Genomic DNA, 18,021 nt, shown 5'->3' on the forward strand with positions numbered 1-18,021 from the left:
AAACTCACACTAGGAAATCCCTGTACCGCGGTATTACTGCAGAGTGTACAGATGTGCTCGGCAATAACAGACAGCTCAGCTTGCCCATGTAGGCAGGCAGCTATTCCAAACTCTTCGTTTTCTCTTGTGACATAGAGGAGTGTTCAAGAGTCTGTGACCTGCTTTCTCCTGTAATTTCATCATGGGTTTATAAAAAGGTTGTACTAAAATTATGAAAGGAAAAAGCAAACCGGATGGAAACCTGAGCCCGGTTCTAGGGGAGGAGGTTCTGGTAGAAGTGGGTCAGTTTGCATGGCACCACTCTTATACTGAAAAGCTTCTCTCTCCTTCTATCTTTGTGCACCATTTTTCAGTTTTCTCTCTCCCCCTGATTTTTTTACCCTTCTTGCTTGCTTCTCTTTTCAAATTTAATTTTTAAAGATTTTTCCCCTCTGTTCTCTCAACCCAGGACATCCCTGAGCATCTTGGCAATGCCAGCACAGGGTGCCTGTACAGCTCTCCGAGTAATAACTAGGAGCTGAGCTAAAAGATTGAGAAGCTGCAGAAACTACAGCCTCCATCCCGGAAAGATTTCTTGGTGTTGGAAAAGGACATTATTTAAGACACGAATTGAGCAGACTGCTCAGAGGTGGCTGTGTCACTAATGTAAAGTCCTGTGAGAAACAAATTCTGAAATCTAATTTAAAATAGTAATGAAATAGAATTTCTGGGCAATATTCAGAAACTACAGTGGTAAGTTAGGACATACAGAGGTATAAGTAACCTAACCAGATGCTGGTGAACAATACTGGCATTGAATCTTTCAGCTGGCATGGCCATGTCAACGGCAGGCAGCAGAACAAACTACATTAAGAAAAATCATTATAGTTGACCTTTATTGGCAAGAATAGTCTTTCATTTAAAAAAGAAAAAAACTATCTAGGAAATGTTTGCTTGCAGTGTATTTCCATAGTTGGACTAACTGCCGCAGAATGGCTGCGACCTTGATTCTCCAACAGTAGAATCGGAGAACAAAAGCGAGGGAAACAACAGTGCAGTAGGCAACAAGAGGATGTTCCAGAGCATTTTTCCATTGAAGATGCCATTCTCCCTCCGGTGAACTTAAACCTATTGGTAATCAAGGTGCTTCCCTCAGTTACATTTCCCTTGGAAGTAGTCCTCAAGCCCTGAGAAGTCTATGACCTTCAGTCAGAGGTTGCTGCCATGGTGCCATCTCCCCAGCTTTTGTTCAATAACCCCTTCATGTCTCCGGACTTCTCTGCTTCCCACTGTGTATCTGCCTTCTTTGTGAAGTGGTGCTTTCAATGAATCTAATCAAGTAGGGGCATTTTTCATGGAAAATTTACTTATTTAACTATCAGATATGATCCTGTCTGGCACTTTTTTGCTGGAGAAGATATAGGAGCCGAATAATACATTTGTCATGAGAGGTTCATTTTCCAAAGCATGTGAAATCCTGTGGCACAGGCCACATACATGAGCACTAGAGAAGTACCTGAGGGTGGAGTAAAATCTGGCTTTCTTGTTGGCAGTATTTAAAAAAAAGATTGTATCGTAAAGATTCCTATAACTTATAGAAAAATAAAATGTCACGAAACATAAGTAGCACTTAGAGAGAAAGAACAGATACCACATGTCAAAATATGCATTCAGATTTTAACTTCAGATCAGAGAAATTTTGAGGGTTTTTTCCAATTAAAACAATGGGGAAACTTTGTGTTACCATCTAAAAGATAGCATTGCTTATTGCAATTATAATAATTATTATATAATTAAATCTAATTCAGCAGATATTAATCATGATAGTGGTTATATCTAGAAACCAAGGAGATAATAATGAAGTTCACATTTCCTACATTATTTGTAATTTATTTTAGAAAAAGGAAAAAGTAAAATACTGGTTATATCTAACTTTGGATAGCTTGCTTGTCTGAAGTTTCACTCTTTAGCCTATTTTTAGGCTTTACTTTTTACTTAGTGTGTAGCACAATACATAAAAACATGCACAAAGTTTTAAATTATGGAAGAGATGTTTTAACAAACATCTTCTTTAAGAGCTTCTTAAACAAATCAGAAATATTCCATCCCTTAATATTTGTAGATTTAGTAAAGTTTTTAGGGAATCCTTATGTGCAAAATTACAATTAGAGACCTGAGCATTGACTTTACAAACTCCCATACATCCGATTAATTTTGTAACTGTGACAGAAGTTTAAATCACTGGATATGCTTGTAGGAGTGAAGTGAAGCTAATTAGAAAGTTGTTGATGTTCTCCATACGAAAACAGCTACATTTCATTTTTTAAAACATAGATCCATAGTTTCCAGTGAACAACCAATGAAAACTTTTTCTTTTACAATTTAATATCAGTACTGGGCTTTCCAATTTTTGAGTTTTCAGGAGAAAATCAACAAAAACATGAATTTCTTCACAAAACCCATTTCCTACCAGCACACACAAAAAAATTCCAATGGAAAAAGGCTTCCAGTCTCAGTGGTAGCTTCAGAGCTACCATTTGCTACAAAAAAGGAAAAAAAATTCCTTTGCCATCATTCTTCTGATTATTTGTATTTGTTACACCAGCAGAAAGAGGTTAAATCTATATCCCTCTGTATGGGCTGGGAAAATCACATGGCAGCCTTGATTTTAATGACTTTTTCCCATCGCTAATAAAAACTTTCAGTACTTGTACCCATTTGGGAAGAAGGTTTTATCAGTCTCACTGCAAACTTTTGTGAATTTTGATCCAATACCAGACACCAAATAAGCTCTTCAGAAACATTGTAAAATGTTTCTTCATATCTCCACATTTAGATTAGATTATTTGAAAGCAAATTTTTCCACAGGAGAATTCCTTTCCACAGGAAGGAGCATTTTTCTAGCAGATTTCCCTTCATTCAGCTTAGCAATTCCATAAAATCAGAAGATTTGTTGCCTTGATATTCAGCCAACCTGTTTCAAAACTTGCAGGCAAGCCCTGAAAAGTATCCCAGGTCTGAAATGTTTGCCCAAACCTCTGAACATACTGAGGTTTATTTTTACTAATCTGTCACTTCTGAAAAACAAATATTTTATTTATCATATACTCCTGTAACCACACAGCAAAGAACAGGAGACGATTTATCAATCTGCAACCTCTCTCTTATCTCGGTTCTGATAATGAGGTTACGGCATAAACCTAACCCTCCCAGCCAAAACTTCATACTGCAGCTCTAAGACATTCTCTGTTTTACTTTTCAGAAGCGTAGAAAATATGAGTTGCTCCCTTCTTCCTATTTTCAAAGAAACCTCACATGTTTGTCTCACCTAAAACACATTCTTTATTATTTATTCATTTCCAATGTCACTGGGTTACCAACATAAACTGAAGTTCATAACTGCAAGTAGTGTAAAAAGTACCAATGGAAAACAGTTAAATGAAAAATGAAATCTAAATTTACATTCTTACTGCCAAAAGGTTTCCAAAGTAAAATGGCATAAATGAAGCTGCTTGTTTCTAGTTCTTTGTCTTGCCAGTAGCTCGACCCATGAGCAACATAACATCCCCAAGTCCACGCCTGGGATTTGTCATGCCCAACCATAGACCACTGGAGGTTGGATGTCTGAGTCTGTGCTCATCACCTGGGGCTGATGGAGGGGACCAGGCCCTCAGAGGATACCTCCCCTCATCTGCCTGACATCCTTGCTGCTGACGGACCTAGAGTCAGGCTCTGCAGGGACCTGTGGGCAGCACCTCAGAATTTGCTCGCTAGTTTTCTGGCATCAAAGCTAGGGCAGATGGCTCATACAAGGCTATTATCAAAATCAGGAAAATTTGCGGTGTTTTACCAATTTGCAGGATCAGAGTCTTGGTCGCTGATTTGTTTTGTGTTCCCGGTCACTGCCTAGAAGTCCTTGTCATGTAACAGCTGAATCAGTGATAGGTTAAAAATGAGAGCACAGTGCCAAGGTTGAGCAGCTCCCTGTTTTGGAGGTTTCAACCTCACATGTCGAGTTAAACCAGACATTTCATGTGCAAGTAACTGTCTTGCATTTTCTGAGACACACATGGGTCCTGTCAAACCACGATGCTTTTCTAAACTTAATGAAACCTCTGTTACATGCAGGAGCAATGATCACTGTGTTGAAGTTGACAAGTTAATGCCTACAAAATAATCATATTGTTTGCTAAATGCTTTGCTTGACAAACAAGTATTCTCAATTTTTCAGTTACCAGAGTAAAAATGAGCATCAGAGTTGATAATCCCTAAATCTGGGATTATCTACCTAAAATCTCAGTTATCCTTTTTTTTTTGTAATAAAATATGAAAAAAAAAGAGAGACAATCTGAATTTTCTTCTGCTATTCAAGACTGGCAGGAGTCACATTATAAAGGATAACTACTAAACAAGAAAGGTTGGTCAAACCAGAAATTTTAGAGACGTATTTGATAAGAAGTATTAACCTAAGACAAAGGCTGGACAGTTTTAAACCAACAACAACAAAAAAAGGTCACTGCAATGACAAGCAGTGTCTAATCTTTATTTTGGAACCTCTGCTTCCCAAATAAGTGTCAATACATTGGACTTTCTGGAACAAGCCTTTCATCGGAGCAGTCCAATTTATCACTTCCATCCTAACACCTGTGTTGAAATCGTTCAACTTTTCTTTATAATATAATTAACTTGATATATGCACAAACTACAAGCCTGATCTTATACACTTTGAAGTCAATAGGAGTTTTCTTTCTACCTTCTGTGGAGCAGGACTAGATACATGATGAGCTAATCCATTGGGGAGCCCTTACACGTCAAGGCCTAATGCAGAAGACAAAGCAGAAAGTCAGTCTTCATGACTGCATAGCTTTTAGACTTTACCACAGGTACATGATTGCCCCATTCCCTTCACAGTTTAATGAACATCATCACCACTCCTTAAATGTGCTGTAGGAGTCAGAAGCGACCCTCTTTTTGAAAACTATAGGGCAAAATAAACTTTAATTCAGTGCAATTTTGCAGTTTTTGGAAAACAATATCATTTTGCATTCAGTCATTTGAAACTAGGGCTATAATTTCCATTGAAGAGCCTTACTGATTCCATACCACAGTTTCAAGTCAGCTAGTCAAAGACACATTTTTCAGTATGTTTTTTCAAAATATTTCAATTCATGTTGCTCTGAGCAAAACAGAAAATGTTTTTCGTTTAGAAGATTTGCCCTTTCTCTTTATTCAATCCTAGAGAAGAAAAATGCCCTGATCTTGGAAATATTTAATGCTGTGCCTTAATCCTTCATACTCAAAAAATGTTTACATTTGGGTCTCATGAGTTAATTTGCTGAAAATAAGTGGACAGTTCTTCTCAAAATAATTTTTTTAATTTCTCCTTAGAGGAGGAAAGATGTAGGAATTTCTTCTTTTCTAAACCATTCATTAGTGAATTCCAGATTAAATTACAGCAATTGATATCTGTGAATTTGGCCAGGGATTTGGAATTTAAAGGTTAAACAGAGCAAGTGATTTCCTAGACTTCAGAAGAAATCTTTTCACTTACATAGTTGTTTAACACTTTTGCTAGTGGTGAAATTCATTCAGTTCATCTGATAAGGTCTGCAGCTACGTGTTAACCAAGAAGAAGGTGTTACAAATTGATAAGTGTTAAGAAGCGTGTGTAGCCCCAGAAATGCCGTGAGCCTTAACATAGTTTGTATTTTGTAATTTACCTGACCCAAATAAGAATTCCTAACAAATTATTGAATGGCATAGAATCCTGGTCTGGATCCCCTGAGAGGCTGCATTACGTTCCATCCTAAATATGTTATTTTATGTAACATCATTGGGTAGTGGACTGCCAAAAATACTCTGAGTCCCACAGAACTGCATTGTAGGTTTTCCTTCTTTCCATGGTCATTACCTTCTTCCTGGCAGCATCATTCATAGGCGTGAGATTGACTGTAATGTCCCTGCCAATCCTGCTTCACATTAGCAGGCCAGTTTTGCTCCAGATTACACCAATTTTACAAACATGCATTGGGTACTGATGATGGCTGCGACTGAAAAGGTTATCAGGCATTTACTGTTGTTCAATGCAGTCCATACCTTCTTCAAAGCAGCTAATTGTTTAGTTAATTGTGCTTTAAAGCACAGGCCGACATAATCACATGCTGCTGGTTTACCATCAAGATAGCTTCAGCTCTTTGCATTGTCTAGACCATACTTCCAGCAGCAAATTGGAAATGTCAACCTTCTGTTATTCTAGGTCACTTAAGGAGTATATATTCAGACATTGACTATGTAAATCTCATAACTGAGTAACACTCCATGCAATGTATTTAAGAGACGTTTCTTAAACTGTCACCAATACTTACTCAGCAGGATGTGGAAATTTCTATTCATGCTTTGGGTTCCTCTGTCTTCATAATATGAAGTTTCAGAGGTAGTTTAAATGTTTTATAATTATTTATGTAGCAAAAAAAGTGCCCGTTCTGGTCACCTAATATAAGCAAAGGGGAGGAAGAGCCAATGAAATGCAAATTTGGCACTAGGCGGCTCTGTCAGGTTTTGCTTGGGAAGAGGTCCTCCAGCCTCTACAATGGAGGTGTCCTCAATGAAGGATGTGGAGCAGGTACCTTCCCTAACAGTGCTAGGTCAAGGACCTCTGGGAATTACAAATAGTCCATGACTTGGAGGCAGGGTGAGGAAAGGAAAATAGGGCAACGGAAATTAGAATTGCGCGAACAACGGAGTTTCTCTTTGGTGACCCAACCGAAAAATTAAACCCAAAAAATTCATTTTGGTCAGCCCAAAGCACTTGTCCAACTCAAAATGAAACAGCTCATTTTGCTTTCAAATCTCTTTTCAACCTTTGAAAGAAAATGTACATAAAATTCTAAACCAAAAAACTATTTCGAAGTGTAAAACTGAAATATTTTATTTAGAAAATGTCAGAATGAAACATTTCAGCATGATTTTCCTTTTTTGAGCTGTAACTATTGACTGAATTGAAACCCAGCTTGCCTGACCGAAACTACGTCTTTATTTTCTTTTAGTCAGTAATTGTTTGTCCCACACCTTTTCCCTGGTTGTAAGGGAAATCTCCTCTGACTTCTACTTCCTTTGTCTGTTCAAAACTGACCATCACCTGCCATCCTTCACACACCCACAAGTCACACTTGCCCTGCAAGAAAACCTATGAAGGAAATTCTGCAAAATTTGCTGTGTGTCATTGCCAGGGCTCCAGCTCATGGGGTTTCAGTGGCAGAGTCTTCCAGCTGGTGGTTTTCAGGGTTGGAGAAGTTAATGAACAGTTGACTTTTTGTTTTTACACTTTTGTGGACAAATGGGTTTTCATCTGGGTTTAGCCCCAGTGTGTAAAGCTTGAGAGATTGATCTGACACTTCTGGGCAGGGCAGCTCAACAAGGACAATGTGGAAGAGGCCTAAAAGAAGTAGAAGAAGGAAGTAAGTTAATTATCTGTTTGTGAAGAGATGATATCAATGAGAAGCAGCATGTATGGTTCATGGTCTAGTCTCTATTTATAATCAAGGAAGAGAACAGGTACTTTTAGGGCAAAGTTATGTTATTCTGACCAAAGGCACAATCTTTATAAACCTCTAATGTAGATGGGATGAATGACACCTGGATAACTCCTATTACCCTCCTTTGACTGTAAAGGGAGTCTCATGTAGCTTGGGGATAGGCTGTGTCTGTCAAAGGTCAGTGAGATGAACTCCCCATTTGGTGCTTAACTTCCCTCCCTTTGCTGCCATCTGTCACAAACTCGAGTGATAAGAGAAAGGATGCTGGCCAGCAGCTCTTGGCAACGTCATTGCTTATCCCACAAGAAAGAAAATAAATATCCTACTGAATATAGCAAAAGGTTAAACCCCTGACACTGTAATGTGGTACCAAATCCTGGCTGGCTGTCACTGATGGGTCACTTCTGCCTTGAGTGTGAACAGGCATGTAATTCATATATTGTGAGATGCAAATGAGAGCGTGGAGCAAAGCAAACCATGTTGATTGCACCTAGTTTGACAGGCGACAGGCATCCATCACCCAGATGGATCGTATGCCAGTCTAGTATGTGACTTCCCACAAGAAGGTGTTACAATTTCAGTTCACATAAACCTTGTTCAAACTTGGTAGGGATGGATGCTTTTATCTCGAAATCGCTCTGGTTCAGGAGCAACATGGGATAGTTTATTCCCACCTGAATGCTGTCTAACTTCAACAGCTGATGTAAGACGTGCTGAGACTATTTTTGGGCTAACTTTAATTTCTCTTTGAATTTAATTGATGAAGCTACCAAGGTAGATCAAGGTAGATTTCCTGCCATTTTTCCCATATTACAGTATCTATTCATGGGGTGTCTACTAGATATCCTTTTAGCAAGATTTTTTCATATGAATGTCCCTGATATGCTGTGTTTGCAAAACTTCATGCTCCTCACCTGCACTGCCACCCCGAGTCTTTTATTTGAGAACATACTTTTTTTTTTTAGATGTGGACAGGATGCCTGTTGCCCTGATGAAGAAATGGTAAAGCCTTGCTCAAGAAGTTTTCACCAGTTGCTGACAATCCACTATTATATATTTCTTCTGGCTTTCTCACTATTTGGATGCTGTTCACCTTTTTAACCACCAACATCCCTGGCTGAACCAGAGCATTCCTCTGTCTTTGCCCAGGGGTCATTGCTGAAGGACCTGATAATGATGGATTAAACTGCTCTTCAGTGACTTTGGTTTTTTTCTGTCTGGGAGCTTGCACTGAGAGTAGGCACCAGGCACTTCTCTTCTGAAGTGCTCTCAAATCCCTGATGCTGCAGAGTGCCATTTGTGCTCAGCATGCCTATGGGGCAGTGAGAACGAAGCGCTCTGAGTTTTTGGCTAGCAGCTGCTGCCTGACTGCTTGTCTCCATCTCAGCTGACCAGGGGGGACAGTTTGGGACTTTTCACCAGCAGCTATTCAAGCCGGGATCTTGTCTATGGGCATACTGAGGCAGAATCAATGAATCAAACCAATGACTGCCAGGAGTGATGCTATTTTTCCCACCACCCCCAACAAGAAAGGCTGACCCACACACTTCCCACTAAGCCTGGGCCAGTGATAAGTGGAAATTTCAGCTTATGGTGAAGAAGCATGTCCCCAGGCCAAGCTTGCATCCTTTCTGGATGCAAGAATACAGCCACTGGCCCAGCAGCCCCACAGGCACAATATGTGTCATCTCCCTTGCGTCTGAGTTAAAGAGAAAAGCTCTGTAAACGGCAATATTTGAGGACCAAAATATTTATTATAATAAATTAAAGGGTAAGCATTTATAAAACAATCCATTTGCATATAAATATCACACAGCAGTTTTAATTTCATAGTTCACTTAAAAGCCTCTAGTACCGCTTCATAAATACATTTCCTTGAATATTTTTCCATTAATCTATATAAATAAAAGTACTGTATAATTATTATTTTAAAATAAGTTACCATTAAATAGGAATGACAAAAATAATTTCTGAATTAGTCTGAAATACCAACTTTTCAGGTAAAGGTCAGAAGGGGGCAACATATGCAAGAGAGATTTCCAAGTAAAAGGCTCGAAACAACCTGGCTACCTTCTGGCTATCACTGCCTACCTTGACCAAAGCTGATTCACAGGTGCCAAATCTCAGTCTATAAAATACAGAAGCAGTTGCCTTATTCCAATGGAGATGAGGAGGACAGGAGCATGCCTTTGAAAATAATTAATGCCCTGTGTTGAAATGGAGCTGCAAACACTGTCCCGGACTTTTCATTTTCAAAGAAGGCAGCAATATGCTTCCTGTCTGTGCCCACCTAATTTGCTATTTTTGGCACAGGTAAAAAATATACTGCATCTATGGGTGTAGGGCGGGGTCCGCAATAGTTAATCAATTTGAGTTATAGCAAGAGTTTTTCAGAGATATCTCCTCAAGCCTGATCTGAAATTCTTTCAGTTTTTCTTCTTGTTCCCTCCCTTCTTTGGGGCATCAGTACAGGCATTTTCCATGTAGTCGAACAGTAAATCCAGTTCTCCAATGGCTTTAGTCTTTCCATTCCTTCCCAACTAGAAAAGAGCAGAATGTAAGTTATAGCATCTCGTTATTTCTCAGAAAATTGAAATTAGCCTTGTCACAGAAACTGAATCAAGAATTTACTCTTCTTATGCTCTCAAGTAGTTCTATTAAAGTCATTATACCATAAGACATAAACTAGCTCATTCAAATCCAGTCTAGCATATACAGTTACCTGCAACCTGATTTCTGAAGGACAATTTTAAATTACCGTAACACATGCAGAGAGTTAACAGGACAAGTGAAGGAGGGCTGGAAGTGGACACATCACTAATCCCCTCTTTAATGCCCCTGCAGGCTTCGCCTTCTAAATAATCTCCAGAGTTTGTTTCATAATTAGGTCAGCCTTAATCCAACTCAATGACTGGGGTTTTGAACTGCTCTTTTTAAATGTTGGGAAAAAAAGGTACCTGTTTCATTTTGTTCTTCATTTCTTCCAGGTTCTTTTCAATGTGCTCTCTGTGTCCTGAGGGTTTCTAACAAAAGAAAACATCCAGACTTAACATTGGCAGCTGTATGCAACGTGTTGGTTTTTTTTCTTTTTCACACCTTTCTATCAACCTCGAGTTTGACATTTTTGATCTGAGGTTTCCTTTCATATCACTACCTTTTGCCACTGTTTGCAGCATTCTGAGATTCAGGAGCAGCGACAAGAGTCACGAGAAAGGAAAGAAACCCAATGCTACTCACACATCCCCTCAGCTCCAAGGTCAGGGTCGCCAAGAACTGTGCCACCTCCTCAACGTATGGGTACTGGTCCTTGGCCTCGGTGAGGAGGACATCTTCCACTACAGTCTCCACAATCTTCTTCATCATGTAGCAGTGGTTGTTTTCCTACGTATGCAAGTAAGAGGTCACGTTAAATCATGGCAAGAGATCACCAAGTGCTGCAGAAGGATGCAAAGAGCAGCCTCCTGGTGTAAGACTTACCTTGACGTTAACATAGAGCTGCTGCCCAATGAGCCTGTTGTCCGTGTCCTGGTCCGAGACCCTGGCCTGAGAGGGAAAAAAGGAAATGTCAGGTGGGGATGGGAACCTTACCTAAAAATTAGTAATAAACCCTAAGGTTTTCATCAATAATAGTGCAAGTGAAATGAGGGAATGGACACCATAGCCTGTTACAGGTAGATAAGCTTGGACATTGTGGCTGTTTCTTCCCTTAATTGGGTGAGATTCAAGGTCAGTATCACTGCAAAATAAATAAGCAGAAGTCTGAATTCCTGTTCCCCTCTTAAATGTCAGATGTCGTAGTGGTTATGATGACTAAACCAGATGCCGCAGGTGGCCGACCTCACGGTGGCCCACAGCGCTGCTGGGAGGTGCTGCAGCACTCCATCGCATGCACCGGGGACACCCACCCATGGTAACAGCAGCCACAAAACCTGCCCAAGCAGAGCACTGTAAGGTGCCTGAGGAGCTGCCTGGCCATGGCTGGAGTCACGGGCAGGCCCAGCTCCAAATGGACTGGGCAAACAGAAAAATTTAAGGTCATGTTTTACAATTGTCCCAGCCTAGCAGCAGCCACTCGAGAGGAGTTGTGCTGTGCCAGGGGCTGCCTTTCCCCTGGGGAGCAGGAGGAGGAGAGGCAGCAGCTTCCCCCGGCTACACAACCAGCAGGCAACAGACCCACTCCACATGCCCAAGCTCTGCCTTACTGCAAATGCATGTTTTTTTCTGGAGAAAGGCATGAGAAAGACAGAGGAATGCCGAAGGTGAGAAGCCAGGGCACTGGCAGAGGAGGAGGTCCTCAGATCCTGCCACAAAGGACACGTGGGTTACTGTACCATTTTAGCCAAGGTGTAGGTGCGATTCCTGATGTGGGGCTGCTGGAATCTGATCTTCCTGAGCCTGCAGACATGATGGTCAGTAGAAGCCAATCCTGCCCCTTTTGGAGGCAGAGGGCTGGTGAGAAGAAGAGGGAGACAGCAACAGCAGCAGAAGAGGACCCATCCTAGGAAGCTCTTGGTCAAGGTCTGCAGGGAGGCCATGGCTCACGATCCAAAGTCGTCTGTCCCAGCAGGTTGCAGCTACAGCACTCAGCACTGATGACAGAGAGCAGCGTTAGCATCAGGGAGAGTGGGTAAGGCAAAGTGAGAGAGGCACAAAGGCTGCAAGCCTTACCTTTGCTGCGATTCTTGATGTGCTCTGCAGGAGGTGAGGTGCACCTTATATAGGTCCACCGACATCTCTCTCAGCTTTTTTTTTTGGGTGCTGGTGGTGAATTAAAAATGACATCAGCAAGTCTCTTACTTTCCAGTATCCTCTTCTGAGAACTACCTAACCACCACAAAACCCACAAATACAACTTCAACGCCATTGTAATCTTTAGTTTCTTATAAAATAAACCAAATTTTAATGCGGGGCAAAGCAGGGGCTTTTAGTAGGGCAGGAATCCTGAATTCTTTTTGCATAAAAATATTTGAGAAGTCTATGGGTTCGTGCCTTCTGTCTTGATTGTATCACACTAATTGGATTGGCAATTTGATGGCAGATAATGTAATTTATATTAATTTTTGTTCATCTTCTGTGGCAAAAGACTGGTGCTCTGCTGGTGCTGACTGTGGTCAGAGACTGCACCAGACCCAAAGCACTGACCGCCTACAGTTCCTGCCCTGCAAATACCCTTTCCCACACAGTGTCCCACTGGAGTCACCAGCCATCTGTCCATCACTGTGCAATCCTCTCTGAGAGATCAGAAACTGGGTAGGACCAACACTGCATTTATCACATCCCTGATCTCCAAATTCCCATTTTCCAAAAAATTATCCATATTCCAGGCTGTAACTGGGGGTAATGACCAGACCTGTGGCCATGCACTTACTTATCCAGGTGCTTTCCATGTTCCTGACCTTGTTCTGCTAACATAAAGGCAGTGCTGCATCTTCAGTCTGAAATATTACACAGGGTGCTAAAGGGAAACTGTGCTGTCTTTAGAGAGTAATTTGCAACCCAGCTGAGATGGTAATGCATGAGGACACAGAACCGGTACAAATGCAAACTCATGGTTGTCTAATACCCACAGGGCACACAGGTGACAAATGTGAGAAATCGGACCTGGAAAACCAAGGCTCCAGCTCTGCCTCTGAGAGTGAACAGGGGCATCCCTGGGGCTGGGCTTCACCCCTCATGACTGAGGTTCCTGGGACAAAAGCCATAATCAGCCTTACCCCATGGGCTGAAAGCCCAGCTCTTTTGCTTATACATGAAAGGAAGCAGTTAAAGGCTGGCGGGCACCAGGTTTACACTTTAGCCTCCCCTGATGCATCCACAGCACGAATTCATCTCTCCATGCCTCAGTCCTGCCTCGGTTGCCCTCAGCTGTGCCACATCAGCTATGCACAGCTCTGTACCCTTGAAGCTGCACCCCCTCACCCTGGAGCCATCATCACCACGTCCCTTTCGGTGCCCCTCTCAGGGTATCCCACCCATTCCCATGCCTGGCCTCCAACAGCATATCCTGACTGCAGTGGGCAGCAGAAAGCAAGTTGGGACCCAGCATGTCCACAACCTGGTTCACACCCCAAACGTACCACAAAGCTATTCAAGAACATCTTTATAACTCTTTTCCATAAATTTTTCATTTGCCAGGCTAATGGGCCCAGTGGGGCAACAGGTTAATGAGAAGATGGGAGGCTGAGTTATACTTAGTCAAAAGACAGACGTTAAAGACCAAACTGGGAGAAATCGAGACAGAGGGGCTGTTTTGAAGGATTGGCCTCCCCTGAAGTGCAATCCCACAAACTCCTCTCCAGGTGTTAAACACAGTCTGAAAACCAAAGTCTGCTTCTAACTGAGGTTTCTCGCACTTCTCCACCAGTTCATCCAGCAGAAGTCCCAACCCCAGAACAAAACCCGTGAATGGGCATTCGGACCTTGCCTGAGGGGGGAACGCAGCCCCCCTCCTGGTCCAGACCCCTTGTTCTCCCACCCTTCTGGATCCCACCTCTCCATCCCTTTCGTCACTTACTCTTGTCAGACACGGATCCAGCTTGCCTGACCTCTTCTTGTGGCTCCGATGCCATGGAAAGGGTTTGTGACCTGGGTACGCAGGTGCTGTGCCACTCACATCTGTTCAAACTGCTGCGAGGAGCCCACCTGGTCCCAAGCTTCCCACACCTCCTGACAGATATTTAAACAACCTCAGGCAGAGGGATGAGGAATTAGATGTTGAATCTTTCTTCTGCCCTCTTTTATGCAATGATTACAGGATCTCTTCTCTCTGTCTTCTCTAGTATTAGAAACCATACACTGGGACATACCTATTTTCATAGAAAACGTTAAGTTAGACTTGATAAGGCTCTCTTTCTCCCACCTATGTTGTAAGCCACCTCTGTCAGTCATGCTAATTTTTGTCTGTGCCATGATGTCCTCCTCCTGATGCTTTAAAAAAGCTTGATTTCACTTGTTTAGTTTACCTCCCTGCCTCTGGTATGACACTGAAATGCTGAAATGCCCATTGTAAGTTTGTTAATTCATATTTCACAAATTCCCTTTTTATGACATTCCTAAAGCCTTCACATTATTTAACCTTTTGTTTGCAGTTGTGAGTTATAACAACCTATCTTCCATCCCTCTGTCTTGCTGTGAGTATGGTCCAGCCCAAAAATGAACATTCAAAATCATTTGGATTTTGGATGCTAATTTTAGCAGACTGTACGGTTCCCCTGCTCATCAATTCACTCCCGGCATCTTCCCAACCACCTTCCACCAGAGGACTGCTGGTCCTGGTTGTACCACTGAGTTATGGTATAGCCACAGTCGTGGCTGTAGTTATTCCCTGTAACATGTCAAGATAATTTATTTGGAAGTGGAGATATGCCTCCCGTTCCCAGGGTCTGCTATTCCTGTTATGAGATTGCATTGAACAAGGATGTGACTAGTCACTGCTATGACCTCTTCTGACTAGCTCACCACACCCTGGGTGGGAAATACACATCCGGCATTACCTCCTATGGAAAGATGGGGCTAAAAACCTGCACAGTCCTACCACTGGATCCTACTCCAGTCCTCAGCTGAAGTCTAGAGAAGGAAGAAGGAATCGGAGGCTTTTCCACTGCAGTTGAGGAAGAATTCTCTTTCTTCTTGTTTGAGGAGGAAATACAATAAACTTCTGAAAAATAAGGGCTTGAGCCAGCACTGAAGGTGAACCTTGGAGAAATTGCTTACCTCGATACCCCTCTCCAGACAGGCTACCCTGAACTGCAGAGCTGGCAGAAGAGATCAGTGGAAGGAAAGCTGCATTTAGTTTAAAATGTGGCACCCTGGCTGAAACCATCAGTGGTGGGTCTTACTTCGGGGAGAAAGTATAAAGTGGAAAAAACGCGTCTGAAGAATGCGTCTTAAAAGAGCAGCCTTTCTCACTAATTCTTTCCTATGTTAACATTGTCGAGTATTCTAGCCAGTGGTATGGGAACTGGTTATTTAGCAATTTCTCTTTGAGCCTGAACTACTGATGTCTTATAATACATGATAGTCCCAAGCTTTTCTTTATAAAACAATGTTTTATTGGGGAAAAAACCTGAAAAAAACAAACAAAAAACCACAACCCCCCCAAAAAGACCTCTCCAAGGTCGGGGGGGGCGGGGGGGGGAGAAGAAGAGTGAGCGGCGGGGAAGGTATTTTTCTTTTTAATTTTATGACTTCTTGTAGGTTTAATGTTATTTTTAATGTTTGAGGTTAGTAGCACTGTTTAAAATGCAAAATTCTTACAAGAAAACATACCTCCTATGCTTTTAATTAAAAACTACCAAAGACCTCTGAACTTCTACAAAGTACCCTCTGAATTGGTTTTTATGCATAATTAATTTTAAAAAATTTTTAAATTGTTCAGAAATCGTATTTTCTCCCCAGTGCCATCCCAAGAGTTAAACGTCTATCCTATCACTGACCTCACCAATAAACTTCTGAAGTGTAATTACATGGAGTTTCCCTAATTCATTAAGAAACCATAGCGGTTGAATATTCTCGACAATGACTTCTTGACCCATATTGAAGACAGAGGATTTTCTGAGGAGGACTGGAACTCTACATCACGTCTGCCTCAAAAGCCACAGACGCTTCCTTCTTACTTTGAATGAGGCCACAGGTGAATAACCAATACTGTACTTTGATGTTCATCTGTTGTGTACCATCACCAGCACACTGGTGTGCAGGAATTTTCTTCAGCTTTGATACATTTTCAGTCAGCTAGGATTATATTGCATTATTAGGAACATCTTCAGGATTGGACACTGGGATTGGATGCTGGGCTAGAAATATTGTCAAGAGTAGGCATGTGGAAGAGTGAGCCTGTGTATCATCCTCTTGGGTCTTTTACCTGGCGACGAAATTCTCCCCCCTTAAAACATCTGTACAAATGGACCACAGGTCACGTAGTGCCTAAAACTGAACAGGCAATCTATCTGGAGACATCCTCAACTTTCAAGTCACGCTCATCCCCTTCACTTTGTTCCAGCTCATTTGTGAGCTAGTTCATTGTGTTTTATCTCCGTTCTTCTCCACTTTTGCCTCAACTTTCAAGCTTGAAAAGATTAAAGCAGACTTAAAACATGTTTCAGCTCAAGCTCCAGTGGAGCCTTATTTTAGTCAGCTCTCTGCCCAGCAATGAAAACATCAGTAATAGAAGTTGATTCTTCTTTATAAAACTTGAAAATAAGCTTTTCTGTAATTCAGCCATTCATTATGGAAACATGCTAGTACAGAAGCAAGTGTCTTCTGGGCATGATCATTAAGAATGGCAGAAGGGATTCATTTTCTATGGAGGAAATTATATCAACACAGATATTGGGAGAGGACATATAGCATTTGATGGTTATATTTTTGCTTTTTTTATGATAGGTTTGATGTTGTGTAAGACACTGTGAAACTTTTGGAAGGAGAAGTAGTAGTATTATTAAAATTGCTTAGCCTGGGAGCGTTAGGCGACTTTGGAAAAGACTCGTGTCAGATCTCAGTACAGACACTGCTGACTCAGACTTTTTGCAGAGGATGTGCGATTCACCTTCCTCCCCTGACAGCAACACTTTTCTTGCACAGTGAGTAACACATTTCCTCTGACAGTAACACTTTTGCTTATAAGTCTGATATTTCATCAAACATTTTTGTTTCTGACCTTCACTTGGTTCTGTTACATAATTTCTGGGTCTTCTAAGTGTAAGATGCTATATAATAAACTTCATTAAATTGGTATTTCTTATCATAAAAGATCTAAGTGGAAGGGAACTAATTGTTCATGGTGGTCTCAATTTTAAATTACATTCTGGGACAAAAAAACCTTGGTTTAAATAACTATATTCTCTCCTCAGAAATACTGATGTAGTGGAGCTGCAAGAGAAAGCCACGCAGAGACACGTTGAGACATTATAGATACTACTGACATTACCACTGCTACTCCAGGACCACTGATGTGGTAACTTTTATTGCAGTGCCATGAGGATTCAGTGATTAATATGAAAACAAACAGACAAAAAAAACCCAGTGTCAATGGAAGTGCAATAGATGTTAGTCCGGTGGTCCTGCCTCTGCAGACAACTGCTGCAGACATCAGTAAAGCATAAACAAAAGTTTTAATAAGACTTGCTGACAGGACCCATCACTTAGCTCACACAGATGGGAGAAAAGGTAATTCAGACCATCTCAGTGCACGCAACCTCATGCTGCCAAAGGCACCACTATTAACCCTTCCACCAGATGGCTAGTTCTTTTAATTCAGAGTGTAAAATCACTCATGTATTATGAGACTCTGTCACTTTATATAGTGACCTACATATATCCAACTATGTCTTGCAAATAGTCAGATCAGGTGAACTGAAACTTCTGTGCTTCCTGTTAATGTGGTGTGGTTGCACAGCAGTGACTCAGTGACATGGCAAAGTGGAATTACTGACGTAGTGTATCTTAAAGAAAACCACTCTAACTGGGAACAGAATTTTGCAAGCTGGTTTATAGTCCAAAATTCAGT

At 41.4% G+C, this 18,021-nt stretch overlaps 1 protein-coding gene across 1 annotated transcript; it reads right to left on the reverse strand.

Moving 5' to 3' along the window:
• Window positions 1-9,526: 9,526 nt before the first annotated feature.
• Window positions 9,527-12,074, reverse strand: IL22 (interleukin 22). The gene is made up of 5 exons (XM_072877829.1): window positions 11,846-12,074; window positions 10,992-11,057; window positions 10,752-10,895; window positions 10,472-10,537; window positions 9,527-10,054 (listed from the first exon to the last, which is right to left on the reverse strand). The coding sequence occupies exons 1-5, from the start codon at window positions 12,047-12,049 to the stop codon at window positions 9,941-9,943; spliced, it is 594 nt and encodes a 197-aa protein (XP_072733930.1). The 5' UTR covers window positions 12,050-12,074; the 3' UTR covers window positions 9,527-9,940.
• Between the last annotated feature and the right edge of the window lie 5,947 nt (window positions 12,075-18,021).

Source organism: Ciconia boyciana, chromosome 1 (assembly GCF_034638445.1).
Source record: "Ciconia boyciana chromosome 1, ASM3463844v1, whole genome shotgun sequence".
In the NCBI taxonomy this organism is placed as follows: domain Eukaryota; kingdom Metazoa; phylum Chordata; class Aves; order Ciconiiformes; family Ciconiidae; genus Ciconia; species Ciconia boyciana.